Source organism: Heptranchias perlo, chromosome 4 (genome assembly GCF_035084215.1).
Source record: "Heptranchias perlo isolate sHepPer1 chromosome 4, sHepPer1.hap1, whole genome shotgun sequence".
Taxonomy (NCBI): domain Eukaryota; kingdom Metazoa; phylum Chordata; class Chondrichthyes; order Hexanchiformes; family Hexanchidae; genus Heptranchias; species Heptranchias perlo.
In genome coordinates this window covers 70,837,314-70,854,968 of record NC_090328.1, presented here as the reverse complement: position 1 = coordinate 70,854,968, position 17,655 = coordinate 70,837,314, and the positions used below count along the sequence as shown (strand labels likewise).

At 46.0% G+C, this 17,655-nt stretch overlaps 1 protein-coding gene across 5 annotated transcripts in view; it reads right to left on the bottom strand.

Annotated features, from left to right (window-relative positions):
* vps13a (vacuolar protein sorting 13 homolog A) overlaps window positions 1-17,655 on the bottom strand; it is a 366,579-nt gene that overhangs the window by 254,322 nt on the left and 94,602 nt on the right. For all 5 annotated transcript variants that reach the window (XM_067983108.1, XM_067983109.1, XM_067983112.1 and 2 more), the window contains exons 17-18: window positions 14,097-14,239; window positions 10,075-10,276 (exon numbers count right to left, since the gene is read on the bottom strand). In XM_067983108.1, coding sequence (XP_067839209.1) covers window positions 10,075-10,276; window positions 14,097-14,239 — 345 coding nt within the window. The remainder of the gene's footprint in view (window positions 1-10,074; window positions 10,277-14,096; window positions 14,240-17,655) is intronic.

The following is a 17,655-nucleotide window of genomic DNA, read 5'->3' as shown; positions in this document are numbered from 1 at the left end:
GATGAAGCAGCTGAAGATAGTTGGGCCAAGGACACTGCCTTGAGGAACTCCTACAGCAATGTCCTGGGGCTGAGATGATTGGCCTCCAACAACCACTACCATCTTCCTTTGTGCTAGGTATGACTCCAGTCACTGGAGAGTTTTCCCCCGGATTCCCATTGACTTCAATTTTACCAGGGCTCCTTGGTGCCACACTCGGTCAAATGCTGCCTTGATGTCAAGGGCAGTCACTCTTACCTCACCTCTGGTATTCAGCTCTTTTGTCCATGTTTGGACCAAGGCTGTAATGAGGTCTGGAGCAGAGTGGTCCTGGCGGAACCCAAACTGAGCATCAGTGAGCAGGTTATTGGTGAGTAAGTGCCGCTTGATAGCACTGTCGACGACACCTTCCATCATTTTGCTAATGATTGAGAGTAGATTGATGGGGTAGTAATTGGCCGGATTGGATTTGTCCTGCTTTTTGTGGACAGGACATACCTGGGCAATTTTCCACATTGTCGGGTAGACGCCAGTGTTGTAGCTGTACTGGAACAGTCTCGCTAGAGGCCCAGCTAGTTCTGGAGCACAAGTCTTCAGCACTACAGCTGGGATGTTGTCGGGGCCCATAGCCTTTGCTGTATCCAGTGCACTCAGCCGTTTCTTGATATCACATGGAGTGGATCGAATTGGCTGAAGACTGGCTTCTGTGATGGTGGAGATATCGGGAGGAGGCTGAGATGGATCATCCACTCGGCACTTCTGGCTGAAGATGGTTGCAAATGCTTCAGCCTTGTCTTTTGCACTCACGTACTGGACTCCGCCATCATTGAGGCTGGGGATGTTTGCAGAGTCTCCTCCTCCCGTTGGTTGTTTAACTGTCCACCACCATTCACGACTGGATGTGGCAGGACTGCAGAGCTTTGATCTGATCCGTTGGTTGTGGAATCGCTTAGCTCTGTCAAAAGCATGTTGCTTCCGCTGTTTGGCATGCACGTCGTGCTGAGTTGTAGCTTCACTGGGTCGGCACCTCATTTTTAGGTACACCTGGTGCTGCTCCTGGCATGCTCTTCTACACTCCTCATTGAACCAGGGGTGATCCCCTGGCTTGTTGGTAATGGTACAGTGAGGAATATGACAGGCCATGAGGTTACAGATTGTGCTGGAATACAATTCTGCTGCTGCTGATGGCCCACAGCACCTCATGGATGCCCAGTTTTGAGCTGCTAGATCTGTTCTGAATCTATCCCATTTAGCACGGTGGTAGTGCCACACAACACGTTGGATGGTGTCCTCAGTGCGAAGACGGGACTTGGTTTCCACGAGGACTGTGCGGTGGTCACTCCTACCAATACGGTCATGGACAGATGATTTGCGACAGGTCGAATGGTGAGGACGAGGTCAAGTAAGTTTTTCCCTGGTGTTGGTTCGCTCACCACCTGCCGCAGGCCCAGTCTGTGGCAACTATGTCCTTCAGGACTCGGCCAGCTCGGTCAGTGGTGGTGCTACCGAGCCACTCTTGGTGATGGACATTGAAGTCCCCCACCCAGAGTACATTTTGTGCCCTTGCTACCCTCAGTGCTTCCTCCAAGTGGTGCTCAACATACTTCACTACGTGCAGACGTTGCATCTTTCACACATGCTCTTAACTATTTTTACCTGTATGGATGATCTTGGCAAAGCTTTATTTATCGACTATCCTAGATGTCCTGAGAAGGCAGCGGTGTGCCTACTCCTTGAACTGCTGCAGCCCTTATGCTGATGCTGCTCCACAATGGTGTTAGGTAGGAAATTCCAGGATTTTGATAAGTTGCTGCAGTGCATCCTGTAGCCACAGTATGCCACTGGTGGAGAGGGTGGATACCGAGACCAGATGCAAGGGTGGCGATCAAGCAGACTCGTGTCCTGGATGGTGTCGAGCTTCAAGTGTTGTTATGGTTACACTCGTCCGTGCAAGTGGTGCGTATTCCATCACAATCCTAACTTCAGCATTTTGGATGGTAGAGAGGCATTGAGGGGTCAGGAATATTCTGCCTCATTGCAGAATACCCATCCTGTCCTGTCTCTTGTAGCCACATTGTTGTTATGGCTGGCCCAGGTAAGGTTCTGATTAAATTTGACTCCCAAGAAGCTGACGGTTGGGGACTTTTTATTTGTTCATTGGATGTGGGCGTCGCTGGCAAGGCCAGCATTTATTGCCCATCTCTAATTGCCCTCAAGAAGGTGGTGGTGAGCCGCCTTCATGAACCACTGCAGTCAGTGTAGTGAAGGTTCTCCCAAAGTGCCGTTAGGTAGGGAGTTCCAGGGTTTCGACCCAGTGACGATGAAGAAACGGCAACATATTTCCAAGTCGGGATGGTGTGTGACTTGGAGGGGGAACGTGCAGGTTGTGGTGTTCCCATGTGCCTACTGCCCTTGTCCTTCTAGGTGGTAGAGGTCGTGGGAGGTGCTGTAGAAGAAGCCTTGGCAAATTGCTGCAATGCATCCTGTAGATGGTACACACTGCAGCCACGGTTCGCCGGGGTGAAGGGAGTGAATGTTTAGGGTGGTGGATGGGGTACCAATCAAGTGGGCTGCATTGTCCTAGATGGTGTCGAGCTTCTTGAGTGTTGTTGGAGCTGCACTCACCCAGGCATGTGGAGAGTATTCCATCACACTCCTGACTTGTGCCTTGTAGATGGTGGAACTGCTGTGGGGAGTCAGGAGGTGAGTCACTCGCCGCAGAGTTCTCAGCCTCTGACCTGCTCTTGTAGCCACAGTATTTATGTGGCTGGTCCAGTTAAGTTTCTGGTCAATGATGACCCCCAGGATGTTGATGGTGGGTCGACGATGGTAATGTCGTTGAATGTCAAGAGGAGGTGGTTAGACTCTCTCTTGTTGGAGATAGTCATTGCCTGGCACTTGTCTGGCTCGAATGTTACTTGACACTTGTCAGCCCAAGCCTGGATGTTGTCGAGGTCTTGCTGCATGCGGGACGGACTGCTTCATCATCTGAGGGATTGCGAATGGAACTGAACACTATGCAATCATCAGCGAACATTCCCATTTCTGACCTTATGATGGAGGGGAGGTCATTGATGAAGCAGCTGAAGATGGTTGGGCCTAGGACACTACCCTGAGGAGCTCCTGCAGCAATGCCCTGGGGCTGAGATGATTGGCCTGCAACAACAACTACCATCTTCCTTTGTGCTAGATATGACTCCAGCCACTGGAGAGTTTTCCCCCTGATTCCCATTGACTTCAATTTTACTAGGGCCCCTTGGTGCCACACTCGGTCAAATGCTGCCTTGATGTCAAGTGCAGTCACTCTCACCTCACCTCTAGAATTTAGCTCTTTTGCCCATATTTGGACCAAGGCTGTAATGAGGTCTGGAGCCGAGTGGTCCTGGCAGAACCCAAACCGAGCATTGGTGAGTAAGTGCTGCTTGACAGCACTGTCGACGACACCTTCCATCGCTTTGCTGATGATTGAGAGTGGACTGATGGGGCAGTTTGGATTTGTCCTGCTTTTTGTTGACAGGACATGCCTGGACAATTTTCCACATTGGCAGGTAGATGCCAGTGTTGTAGCTGTACTGGAACAGCTTGGCTAGAGGTGCTGCTAGTTCTGGGGCAGAAGTTTTCAGCATCGCAGCCGAGGTGTTGTCAGGGCTCACAGTCTTTCCTGTATCCAGAGCACTCAGCAGTTTCTTGATATCATGTGGAGTGATTCGAATTGGCTGAAGACTGGCTTCTGTGATGGTGGGGATCTCGGGAGGAGGCCGAGATGGATCATCCATTCAGCACTTCTGGCTGAAGATGGTTGAAAACGCTTCAGCCTTGTCTTTTGCACCCACGTACTGGACTCTGCCATCATTGAGGATGGGGAAGTTTACGGAGCCTCCTCCTCCCGTTAGTTGTTTAATTGTCTGCCACCATCCATGACTGGATGTGGCAGGACTGCAGAGCTTTGATCTGATCCGTTGGTTGTGGAATCGCTTAGCTCTGTCTATAGCATGTTGCTTCCACTGTTTAGCATGCATGTAGTCCTGTGTTGTAGCTTCACCAGGTTGGCACCTCATTTTTAGGTATGCCTGGTGCTGTTGCTGGCATGCTTATCTACATTCCTCATTGAACCAGGGCTGATCCCCTAGCTTGTTGGTAATGGTAGAGTGAGGAATATGCGGGGTCACGAGGTTACAGATTGTGCTGGAATATAATTCTTCTGCTGCTGATGGCCAACAGCGCCTTATGGATGCCCAGTTTTGAGCTGCTCGATCTGTTCTGAATCTATCCCATTTAGCACGGTGGTAGTGCCACACAACACGTTGGATGGTGTCCTCAGTGTGAAGACGGGGCTTCGTCTCCACAAGGACTGTGCGGTGGTCATTCCTACCAATACTGTCATGGGCAGATGCATCTGCGACAGGTAGATTGGTGAGGACGAGGTCAAGTACATTTTTCCCTTGTGTTGGTTTGGTTCCGAGCTGCTGCAGGCCCAGTCTGGCAGCTATGTCCTTCAGGACTCGGTCAGCAGTGGTGCTACCAAGCCACTCTTGGTGATGAACATTGAAGTCCCCTTATCACAGTATATTCTGTGCCCTTGCTACCCTTCAGTGCTTCCTCCAAGTGGTGCTCAACATGGAGGAGGACTGACTGATTCATCAGCTGAGAGAGGGCGGTAGGTGGTAAGCAGCAGGAGGTTTCCTTGCCCATGTTTGAATTGATGCCATGAGATTTCATGGGGTGCGGAATCAATGTTGAGGACTCCCAGGGCCACTCCCTTCTGACTGTATACTACTGTACTGTCACCTCTGGTGGTTCTGTCCTGCCGGTGGGCCAGGACATACCCAGGAATGGTGATGGAAGAGTCAATGAAGACTCGGCGATAAAGATCAAGGAGAAGTCGGCCATTCAGTCCCCCAAGCTTGTTCCGCCATTCAATTAGATCACTGGGCCTTTCCTTGTTCAAGATAGTCATTACCTGGCACTTATATGGCATGAATGTTACCTGCTGTTTGTTCACCCAAGTCTGAATGTTGTTCAGGTCTTGCTGTCAGCTGCCATGGGCTGCGTCATCGTCAAAGCTATAACTGGGGCTGAACAGTATTGAATTGTCTGTGAACAGCCTAGCTCTCGGCTTCATAGAGGGAAGGTCACTGATGAAGCAGCTGAAAATGATTAGGTTCAGGATCCTTGTTTGAAGAACTCCTGCAGCAATAATCGGCTTCCAACAATCATGACTATCCTCCTTTTGTGAGATATGACAGGTAGTTTGGGGAAGACAAGGTTAAGTAGGTTACTCCTTGTGTTGGTTCTTGCACCACTTTATGCAGGCCTGTAGTGTCAGCCGTGGCTCAGTGGGTCGCACTCTCATCTGAGTCAGAAGGTTGTAGGTTCAGGTCCCACTCCAGAGACTTGAGCACGAAAATCTAGGCTGACACTCCAGTGAAGTGCTGCACTGTCCCCGTCCTCCAGCAGAACCTGGTCTCCAATCGTCTCTGATTTCCCTGCCATTGGGCCAAGACTTCGCTCTGCTGGGACTGTGTGGTGGTTGGTGTGCAACAACCACCCCACGTTAAAAGAATCCACGCACAGGCATCTTCCACCAAGTCATCCTCGATCCTGAGGGAATGCCAGAGAGAGACATCATGTTATGCAGGCCTAGTCTGGCAGCTTCAGACGAGTCAAGCAACAAGTCAAGAAATGGACTCAGCCAGCTCGGTCAGTGGCAGTACAACAGTGCCACTCTTGGCAGTGGATATTGAAGTTCCTTATGCAGAGTACATTTTGTGTCTTTGCTTCCCTCGGTGCTTCCTCCAAGTGGCGTTCAACATGGAGGAGTACTGATTCGTCGGTGAAAGTGGGACATTAGTTTGCAATCAGTAGATTTCCTTGGCCTTAGGTTATCTGAAGCTATTAGACTTCATGGGGTCCAGAGATTATGTTGAGGACGTTCATGGCTAAGCCCGCTTAACTGCATACCATTGTGGCCCCACCACCCCCCACCTTTTCTGGGTCTATCATGTCAATGGGACAAAACATACCTAGGGATGGTGATGGAGTAGTCTGGGATTTTGATTGATAGTTGTACTTTCAGGATTATAACTATGTAAGGCTGTTGCTTGACTAGTTTGTGTGACAGCTCTCCCAAATTGGGCATCAGTGCATAATCATAGAAAATTTACGGCACAGAAGGAGGCCATTCAGCCCATTGTGTCCGTGCCTGCTGAGAAATGAGCCACCCAGCCTAATCCCACTTTCCTGTATTTGGTCCATAGCCCTGCAGGTCACGGCTCTTCAGGTGCACATCCAGGTATTTTTTTAAATGAACTGAGCGTTTCTGCGTCTACCACCCTCTCAGGCAGTGAGTTGCAGACCCCCACCACCCTCTGGGTGAAAACATTTTTCCTCATTTCCACTCTAATCCTTCTACCAATCATTTTAAATCTATGCCCCCTGGTTATTGACCCCTCCGCTAAGGGAAATAGGTCCTTCCTATCCACTCCATCTAGGCCCTTCATAATTTTGTACACCTCAATCAAATCACCTCCTCTGTTCCAAGGAAAACAACCCCAGCCTATCCAATCTGTCTTCATAGCTAAAATTCTCCAGTCCTGGCAACATCCTCGTAAATCTCCTCTGCACCCTCTCTACTGCAATTACATCCTTCCTGTAATGTGGTGACCAGAATTGTGCGCAGTACTCAAGCTGTGGCCTAACTAGTGTTTTATACAGTTCCAGCATAACATTCCTGCTTTCATATTCTATGCCTCGGCTAGTAAAGGAAAGCATTCCATATGCCTTCTTAACCACCTTATCTACCTGTCCTGCTACCTTCAGGGATCTGTGGACATGCACTCCAAGGTCCCTCTGTTCCTCCACGCCTCTCAATAAACGGGAAGATACTGTGTATTCCCTTGCCTTGTTTGCTCTCCCCAAATGCATCGCCTCACACTTCTCCAGATTGAATTCGATTTGCCACTTTTCTGCCCATCTGGCCAGTCCATTGATATCTTCCTGCAGTCTACAGCTTTCCTCCTCACTATCAACCACATGGCCTACCTTTGTGTCATCCGCAAATTTCTTAATCATGCCCCCTATGTTTAAGTCCAAACCGTTAATGTATACCACAAAAAGCAAAGGACCTAGTACCAAGTCCTGTGGCACCCCACTAGAAACAGCCTTCCAGTCGCAAAAACATCCGTCGACCATTACCCTTTGCTTCCTGCCACTGTGCCAATTTTGGATCCAATTTGCCACATTCCCTTGGATCCCATGGGCCTTTACTTTTTTGACCAATCTGCCATGTGGGACCTTGTCAAAAGCCTTGCTAAAATCCATGTAGACTACATCAATTGTGCTCCCCTCATCGATCCTCCTCGTCACCTCCTCGAAAAATTCAATCAAGTTAGTCAGACATGACCTCCCCTTAACAAATCCATGCTGACTGTCCTTGATTAGTCCGTGCCTTTCTAAGTGACAGTTTATCTTGTCCCTCAGAATTGATTCCAATAATTTGCCCACCACCGAGGTTAGGCTGACTGGCCTGTAATTATTTGGTCTATCCTTCGCTCCCTTTTTAAACAATGGTACAACGTTAGCAGTCCACCAATCCCCCGGCACTACGCCTGTATCCAGGAAAATGATTGTCCTGATCAGATTCCTGCATTGTTGCTAATAAGTCATTGTGTTCTGGAGTGTTTGTTTATGACTGAGTGGCTTGTTAGGACACTTCAGAGGGAATTAATGAATCAACCACATATTGTGAGACAGAAGTCACGTCAGCCAGACTGGATAGGCATGGCAGGGTAATAAATCAGTTGGATTTTCATAACATTTTTCTTGGTGAATTCAATTTCGCAACTTGCTATGATAAATTCAACTCGGGGTTGCTAATCCAGTACTTTAACCACTACATTAACATGGGCCCGATGTTAGCAGGGCTGCGGGTTCTCGGCAGGGGGGGCGATCAGGCGCGTGGGTAACGCGCCCGGTGAAATTAGTCAGCTCCCCGCGCAATCGTAGCATACAATCCACTAATTGCATCCACTTACCTGGTCCTCCGGGTTCCCCACTGCTGATCTGCGCGTCGGGCGGACTGCGCATGCGCAGTAAGATCTGTCAGCTGGAGGAGCTCTATTTAAAGGGGCAGTCCTCCACTGACGGATGCTGCAACAAATAGAAAAAATCACAGCATGGAGCAGCCCAGGGGGAAGGCTGCTCCCAGTTTAATGATGCCTCACTCCAGGTATCAATACATGGGGTGAGGAGGAGGGGGAGGACAGAGATCTTCCTCCCGGCGGACGGGAGGAAGCGGCCTGCCTCTGCCACCAGGAAGGCCTGGCTCGAGGTGGCAGAGGAGGTCATCAGCGCAACCAACATATCGCCCACCTGCATACAGTGCAGGAGGCACTCCAATGACCTCAGTAGGTCAGCCAAAGTGAGTACACGTACTCTTTCCCCTACACTCCGTCTGCCACATCACTGCCCCCACCCCACATCTCCTTCAGCACTGCCAACACTACTCTGTCACATCACCCCTCATACCTCAGCCTCATCTTACCTGCACCTACTCACCTCGCCAGTACTCATCCCGCCACTACCACTCAACCCAATCCTCATACAATCTCATGGCTCTATCTCATACTCACCCTCTCGTGCATCTCTTTCACGGCCAGCCTCACCCAACCTGCCACTACCTATGCTGAAGCCACAGGGCATGCATCACATATGTGCAGTAGGCAGCGTAAGGCAAACGTGTCGTGAGCATGAAGGGGATGCACAAGGGTGTTTGAGGGTTTGTCATGGTTGTTACTTATATTGAATTTCTGACCAACTCACATTACATATTATATTGGCACCACTACTGCCATGTCTTCGCGAATCTTGTCTGGTTTGTGCAATAATGCCCGCTCCTGAGGATCACTATGAGGACCCACAACTGATGCCACCCATTGCGTCAATGCAGAGTGGGTGTAGGTGTATTTGCAGGGCTCTTTTGCGCAGACGACTGAGAGACGTCGGCGATGTCCCCGGTGGCACCCTGGAAGGATGCAGAGGAGAAGTTGTTGAGGGCAGTGGTGACTTTGACAGCGACAGGTAAGAAGATGGTGCTCGGGCCAGCCAGGAGCAGCTCGGCATGAAAGAGGCTGCAGATGTCCACGACTACGTCGAGTGACTCTGAGCCGCCGTGTGCACGGCTGCTCAGAGAGGTCCAGGAGGCTGAGCCTCAGTCTGTGGCGAGAGTAGTGCCCTCTGCGACGCATCTCTCTCTGCGGTAGCCCTCCCTCCTGCTGTACAGGTGGATGCGTCACAGCACTCTGTTGTGGAGCTCCACGTGTCAGAGGTGGACGGCGTGGATGGCGAGGCTGGTGATGTTGTTCGCCCTCCGAGGAGGTCATGACTGCAGCTACGGCGTCCCCCATCCGCAAGATGTACATCTGAGGGGGTCCGCAAGGTAGGTACATGTCTCCGGACCCCGGGGTAAGTGTGCAGGTTGGTGACTTTGACTGTCAGGAGGAGGGTGGTGGAGGCCAAACTTTGTCCCAAGTGACAGAGTGGCCTCCTGCAATGAATGAGGGTCTCCCCCCCACAACCTGTCAAATGGACCTTTGCAGCTGCCACAGGCTGACAGCTGCAACAGGTCCATTTGAACTGGGAGTGTTTCCCCCAATGTGGGAAACAGTCCCAGTTTGCTCTAAAATCCCACCCCTCCGCACATAATCCCTTAATCAGGTCAGTTAATGACCTGAACAAGCAAAATAAATACCTTCAAGTGGAACCCCGCTGGCTTTAATTGCCTGCGGGATTCCCACCAGCGGGGGCTGCGCGCGCACGCCGGTGCGTCAGCGGGGAACCCGGAAGTGCGTGGGTTCAAGGCGGGCTCCGGTCGCGCTCCGGGATATCCCGATTTTCGGGGGCCCCCCTGCCAGGAACGCACCCGCTGGCGGGTGCTAAAATGCTGCCCCATATCTCTAATCACATCTACATTTAACGAGAACTCCAGTGTGATTTAAGGTTTTTCCTGAAATGGCAATCAGAAACTAGATGAGTGGTTTGTACAACTTATTTACAACTTCAAAAAATACAGAATGCATATTTGTATATTCCACTCACTGCATCATACACAATTTCTAGTGGTTGTGACTCCACCCTCAGCCGCTGATCAGCTCTTTCGTCCAGAGGATTGGTTTCAAACATTATCCTGAGCAGAACATCTTCATTCTCAGTCATAACATTCCTTGAAGAAAGCAGCAGTGGTGTGTGTATTTTCTGAGGTAGTCCTGTCACTTCAAATGTACTTATCATCACTTCAAATCTACAAAAAAAAAAGTACCTCATAAGGATAACATAGTACAAATTTCAGATTAACGTGCAACCTTAACCATTAAACCAACCTGAAACAATAGTACAGCATATCACTTAAATAATTTCCGACTGTAAGGAAAGGGTTAATTAAAATGTCTTGATGTCTCTTTATATAGTGGTAGTATTAACTTTAGCTTTAGCCAGTTAAGTGAGTTTCTGTTAGAAGAATGTTAGAGATCATAAGATAGGCTTGCTTTATTTTATTAATGTAGAATGCAGTGAAGGGCAACTGTCAGTTTGGACAGTAAACTTAATTAGAAGGCATTCCAGTCGGAGAACTTTAGCTGATAATGATGTGGAGATGCCGGTGATGGACTGGGGTGGACAAATATAAGGAGTCTTACAACACCAGGTTATAGTCAAACAGCTTTATTTGAAATCACAAGCTTTCGGAGGCTTCCTCCTACGTCACCTGATAAGACATTCAGCACCAGACCACCACGCTTCCTTTGTTAGCTGGAGTCTTGAGAGAGACAAAATGGCAGCTTTTAGCCACACATATCTTTCAGCTTTACAGGGAAACAGGACATCTTTATGGCAATTAAATGTCTTCCCAGGATATGTTTTAACCATCAAGTCAAAAAGTTCTAATTTCAATTGAACATTCATGTGGGTTAGAAATATCTACTTGGGACTTTAACTCATCCACAGCCAAATCTGTGTAAGGAATGTGGAAAAGTGAACGTTGCCTATATTCTTTTGTCTTTGTTCATTAATTTCTCCATAACCGTCCCCAGTTTAATGATCTGATTTACAGTTCAATCAAGGTAAAATTATAACAACGTTTGGGGAGTTGTACTTGTTAAAACTGAAGTTATTGATCAGGGACATGGGAAAGGGATTAGGTAATACAGAAACATGAGGTTTGTCATGTGGGAAGGTTTGAAAAAAGTTTTAGAAGTGTGTTAGGAGAGATCTCAGAATTTGCTACAGTCTGATCAGCCTTGAAAACGTCGAGCTCGAAACTAATATATTTGAATTCTCTGGTGAACTCAAGGTATTGCGTAAATTTTGCTGTTAAGCGTATGTTTAATTATTGTCAATAATACTTATTACCGTATACTTAAATCCATGAACGTCAACAATAAATGCTTTGAATCCTATTATTTTGAGGAGTAACTTATAAACTTATAAGAACAAACACCCATCCTATAATACAACAGCAGATTACTCTGCAGTGCTGTTCTGCAGTGTCCCGGACTAGTTGTCTTAAATAAAACAAAACTTAATAGCTTAAAAAAATCTGTCCGGCCAAACTGTTCTATGTTTAAGTTGATTTATACACCAACTGGTTTGTGATTTTTCTCCTGCTGCTTGGGTCTAGGCTATCCAGAGAAGGAAACCAGAACTGTGAAACAAGCATGTGTTGCAAAGATAGTGTCAAAGTTTGTAGTGAGTACAGTCATTATCGAGACAATAAGGTCAGAGGGATTGTTGAGCCTCTAGTCAACTTCAATCTTTTTTTTTGCAGATCATTAGGCAAGAAAGCAGAGTTAAACACATTTATTAAGAACCTTAAATCAGGAATTATGAATACAGCATAATTCATACAGCATACAGAATGTGACAGGTGTCACAAATAATATGCAATATTGCTGAAATACTGCAACCCATAGAGTTTTGAGTTCAATGGGATTGTTCCTGAATTAATGAAATGACCCCATAAATATTGAAGATTTGCTTGACAACCATCAGTGCCTGCTTCTCTAGTTTGTCAAATAAGGATTAGTTTGGTAGGTGTTCCTGTGAGAGGATAAGCTTTACCACTTTTACCCACCACCACATCAGGAAGGATTTTCATATCAATTCTTTGACAAATGGATGGGTTTACCATGTGCAGCGCCACACAATCCAGGAAGGTCAAAAGTTTGATCACTGACCTGGGAGGCATTAGCTGATCTTACCTGCAGCAACCAACATGTATATAGCACCTTTAATGTATTAGAATGTCCCAAGACACTTCACAGAGGCAGAAGGTAAAATGGACATATTCAAAATAAGAGATTCAGATGGGTGACCAAAAAAAAAGGTTACACATATGGGTTTGAAGAAGAATCTTGAAGGAGGAGAAAGAGGCAGAGGATCATATAAAATTATGAGGGGCCAAGATAGAGTGGACAGGAAGGACCTATTTCCCTTAGCAGAAAGGTCAATAACCAGGTGGCATAGATTTTGGAAAGTGGGATTCGGCTGGGTGGCTCATTTTTGGCCAGTGCGGACACGATGGGCCAAACGGCCTATTTCTGTGCCGTAAATTTTCTATAATTCTGTGATATAAAGTAATTGATAGAAGGATTAGAGGGGACCTGACGAAAAAAAAATTCACTCAGAAGGTGGTAGGGATCTGGTACTCACTACCTGAAAGGGTGGTCGAGGCAGAAACCCTCATCACACTTGGATATGCACTTGAGGTGCCATAACCTACAAGGCTACGGACCAAATGCTAGAAAGTGGGATGAGGCTGGGTGGGCCTCCTTCTGTGCCGTATATTTTCTATGTTTCAATGATTTTAGGGAGGGAATTCCAAGCATGGGGCCTAGGTGGCTGAAGTCACAGCCACCAATGGTGGTGCCAAGTGACAGGGAATGTGGACATAAACCTAGAGTTTGAAGAACAGAGTTCAGGAGCGGGCAGTTGTAGGGCTGGAGGAAGCTAAAGAGATTGGGGGGGGGTGCAAAACAATCAAGGGATTTAAACACAAAGATGAGATTTTTGACACAAAGCAAAAAATTTCAGATGGTGGAAATCAAACAAAAACAGAAAATGTTGGAAACACTCAGCAAGTCAATTAGCATCTGTGTAAAGAATGGATGAATTAGCATTCATATGCAGACTCTTCAGTTCTATGAGAATATTAAATCTGAGGCGTTGGGGGAGCCAGGAGCCAAGGTAGGACGGCGAGGACAGGACTGATGGACGATTTGCAGTTTATGGAGGGTGGAGGAAGGGAGGCAGACAAGGAGAGCATTGGAGTAATCGAGCCTAGAGGTAAAGACGGCAAATATATGAATTTCAATGGCAGAAGGGCTGAGGTAGTGGCAGAAAATGGGCGATGTTACGGAAAAGAAAGTAGACAATCTTTGTGATAGAGCGGATAGGAGGTTGAAGGCTCAGCTTGACTAAAATAGTCTAGTTCAACCTGAGACAGTGGCCAGGGGGGTGGGGGGAGGGGTGAAATTTGTAGCAAGGGTACAGAACTTGTGACATGGGCTGAAGACGATGGCTCAGTCTTCCCAATGTTTAGTTGAAGGAATTATGGCTCATCCAAAACAAGAAGTCGGAAAGGATGCAGCGGAGTGAACACGAGGTGGGAGAAGTCAAGTTGGATGTCAACAGTGCACATGTGGAAGCAGACTCATGTCTGTGGTTGATGTCACCAACCAACAGCATATAGCTATGTTAGTTGTTGAATTAAATTAGATTTGAGTTATGTAGAATGTAATGTTAGGTTCTTGTTCCAGACGTTTGATAAATTAACTTGGGAATCAGAATGACATTTTGCTCAGCTTTTCCTTTGGGATACTTTACATGTGGCTAGCAACCTCCCTTGTGAATAACATGAGCAGAATCCATAAAAGGGCTAACTGTACATGGTCAGCAAAAGTAGCAGGCTGTTGGGCTGAACAGCCTTTTATTATTTTACATTTTCTATTACAATTATGTTATTCCTAGTTCTGGGGCACATAAAGCTAGTTATTTATAGATGGGATCGGCTTCAAATTGTATAAACCCATGCAGATATCATATTACAAAAAGTCATAAAAACTTACTTTATTGCTTGTGCTCCTGGTCTCTGGGTCAACATTGTGCTTAAGTCAATCACAGCAAATTTCAAGATCTCTGGTTTGTCTTGTTCTTCTCTAATGGAAATGGACATGCTAACCAGCTTCACAGAAAGTTTCACTGCTTCATACTATACAATTAATAAAATCAAAAACACTTGTAATTATTTACTGTACAGTGTATGTAAACAATGCATTCACATTTCAAAAATTCTGATATATCTAATTTTTTTTGAAGTAATGCTCAGTTGATCGTAATTTTGATTATATCTAAAAATTATCTATATGGTACTCCAAAAGGAACCAAATATTATCCCACAAACTGCCATGTGCTGTTACATTTTTCCAATTACAGCCTGCCGTTTGGCAGTTATAGTTCATGTATCTATAGTCGATCCCTTGTCAGCATGCAAGAATAAAAATGCAGTCACAAAAGTTAGTGTTAACAAAACTTTATCGGAACCAGTTCCTGTGTTTATTTTGACGTAGTAAATAGGATCATCCTCTTGAATGGGTACTTTATTTTGCTGACAAAAATAGAAATCACTATATAATTTAAACAAACTACCTGATTATGCAAGTACTCCAAAATTGCAGCATCAAACTGTACAGCCCCAATATATTCCTTAGAGTATGTTACAATGATTTTGAATTTCTCCCATTAAAAAAATGTATTCGCAAAAGTCAACCTGCTGGTGCAGCACATTGTCACTAACAAAATAAACTGGTAACAGTAGCAGCATGTAAATTCTTGATTCTCCTGCCTATTCAGAGTGTTTTTGATTTCTCAGGAATGCAATGTACTTTAATGAAAGGATAAAACTTGGAGTCTCTGATAAATGCAGTGAAAACCCTGCAGACGAAAGAGAGGAAGCATTGTCTAGCTCTAGGGAGGGCATGAGAAGGAGCTTGAATTTTTATAGCAACTTTCATATCCTCAGGGCATCCACAAGGTCACACAAACAACAAATGTAATGAATAAGCAGTTAATCTATTTTAGTTATGTTGGTTGATGGATGAACGTTGGGCAGTATATCAGGACAACCCCCTGCACCTTTTCAAATAATGTCATTGGATCTTTTACATCCATCTGTTCAGGCAGATCAAAAATTGGTTTAACATCTCATCTGAAAGATGGCACCTCCAGCAACTCAGCATTTCAGTATTACATAGGTTTCAGCCCATATCATGCACTCAGGTGTTCAAGTTGAGCTTCAAGCCACAACCAACTGACAGAACTAACTGAGCCACACTGACATTTTTATTATTGGCTCTTTCTACACGACTGAGTCTGTGAGAAAGCTCCATCTTCTGGAGCACAACTAACTTCCCTTGTCTGAAGAATTAATAAAAAGTGGAAAAGGTGATCAATAATTTAGGAAAGGGATAGAAAAAGGAGGGATAGGGGTAAACAATTGCCTTATACCTTTTGAGTACCAGAGAATCTTTTGACAAACTTTGGAGCCAATATGTAATCCAATCTTCTGCCAAAACATCTTCATAGAATCAGAAGGTTACAGCACGGAAGGAGGCCATTCAGCCCGTGCCGACTCTATGCATGAGCAATCCAGCTAGTCCCACTGCCCCGCCCTATCCCCGTAGCCCTGCACATTTTTTTGTTTCATGTACTTATCCAGTTCCCTTTTGAAGGCCATGATTGAATCTGCCTCCACCACTCCCTCGGGCAGTGCATTCCAGATCCTAACCACTCGCTGTGTATAAAGGTTTTCCCTCATGTCACCTTTGGTTCTTTTGCCAATCACCTTAAATCTATGCCCTCTGGTTCTCGACCCTTCCGCCAATGGGAACAGTTTCTCTCCATCTACTCTGTCTAGACCCTTCATGATTTTGAATACCTCTATCAAATCTCCTCTCAACCTTCTCTGTTCCAAGGAGAACAATCCAAGCTTCTCCAGTCTATCCACATAACTAAAGTCCCTCATCCCTGGAATCATTCTAGTAAATCTCCTCTGCACCTTCTCTAAGGCCTTCACATCTTTCCTAAAGTGCGGTGCCCAGAACTGGACATATACTCCAGTTGTGGCCGAACTAGTGTTTTATAAAGGTTCGTGACTTCTTTGCTTTTATACTCTATGCTTCTATTTACAAAGCCCAGGATCCTGTATGCTTTCTCAACCTGCCCTGCCACCTTCAACAATTTGTGCACATATACCCCCAGAACCCTCTTTTCCTCTACCCTTTTTAGAATTGTGCCCTCTACTTTATATTGCCTCTCCTCATTTTTCCTCCCAAAATGCACCAACTCACATTTTTAAACTTCATCTGTTACATGCCACCAGAGTGTCTATATTCTCTTGAAGTCTATCACTATGCTTCGCACTGTTCACTACCCTTCCAAATTTTGTATCATCTGCAAATTTTGAAATTGTGCCCTGTACATCCAAGTCCAAGTCATTAATATATATCAAGAAAAGCAGTGCTCCCAGCACCGACCCCTGGGGAACACCACTGCACACCGCCCTCCAGTCTGAAAAATATTTCCTGTCATTTTGCCAATTCTGTATCCATGTTGCTATTGCCCCTTTATTCCATGGGCCACAATCTTAATAGCAAGCCTACCATGTGGCACTTTATCAAACGCTTTTGAAAATCCATATACACCATATACTATAATGCATCAATTCAATTATCTATCCTGCCTCAGGACATTTTACTTTGCTGGATGAATTAATATTTTGTAACATATACATCAAATTTAGATGAATTAGTTCCTAACAGCAGTAATAAATAAACTTGGAGAATTTCCATCATTTTATTGTCCCGTGAACCCAAAATGCAAAAAATGTTAATCTTTGGAATTTCAATTTTTTAAGTTACTATCTTAGGCTCTCAATCAGAAACTGTGTCAACATTCAAAATTAAATTGGATAGGCAAAAGAAAAGGGGTTGCAGGGATATGAGAAGAGGGTGGGTAAATGTGATGAGAACTATTTGTTCATGTGGAGGCTCACGCTAACATGGATTGTTAGCCTGTTTCTGTGTTGTAACTTTTATCTATTTCAATTCAAGCCTCCTATACCGCCTCTTCGTGCCCAGCACTCAGCCATTTCTCACTAGCCTGTCTGTGAACGCAGCCTTCATCTCTCCTGGGTGGCCTCAGTGCAGAGCCAGCTGCACTACAGGTAGTGTGTGATGGAAAAGGATTCCCTCAAATCGTTACTCAACTCTGGTTGCATTTCTGTACCCATAGTTCTCATTGTCACTGCGTGTGCCCCACCCCTCTCCACCCATGCTGTTTTCCAACCCGAGGCCCTGGACACGACCTTATGCATTACCTCCACTTTTGCATCATCACCAGGATGTACCACTACTAGTGGAGCGAGAGAGAGCGAGAGCGAGACCACATGCTGCTGGTTATCTGAAGAGACTAACATTACTATATTATTTCTGTAAACAATTTTACAACACCAAGTTATAGTCCAGCAATTTTATTTTAAATTCACAAGCTTTCAGAGGCTATCTCCTTCCTCAGGTGAACGATGTGGCACTCAATTCCTCAAAATGTCCTGAACTAACTCTGGTTGAA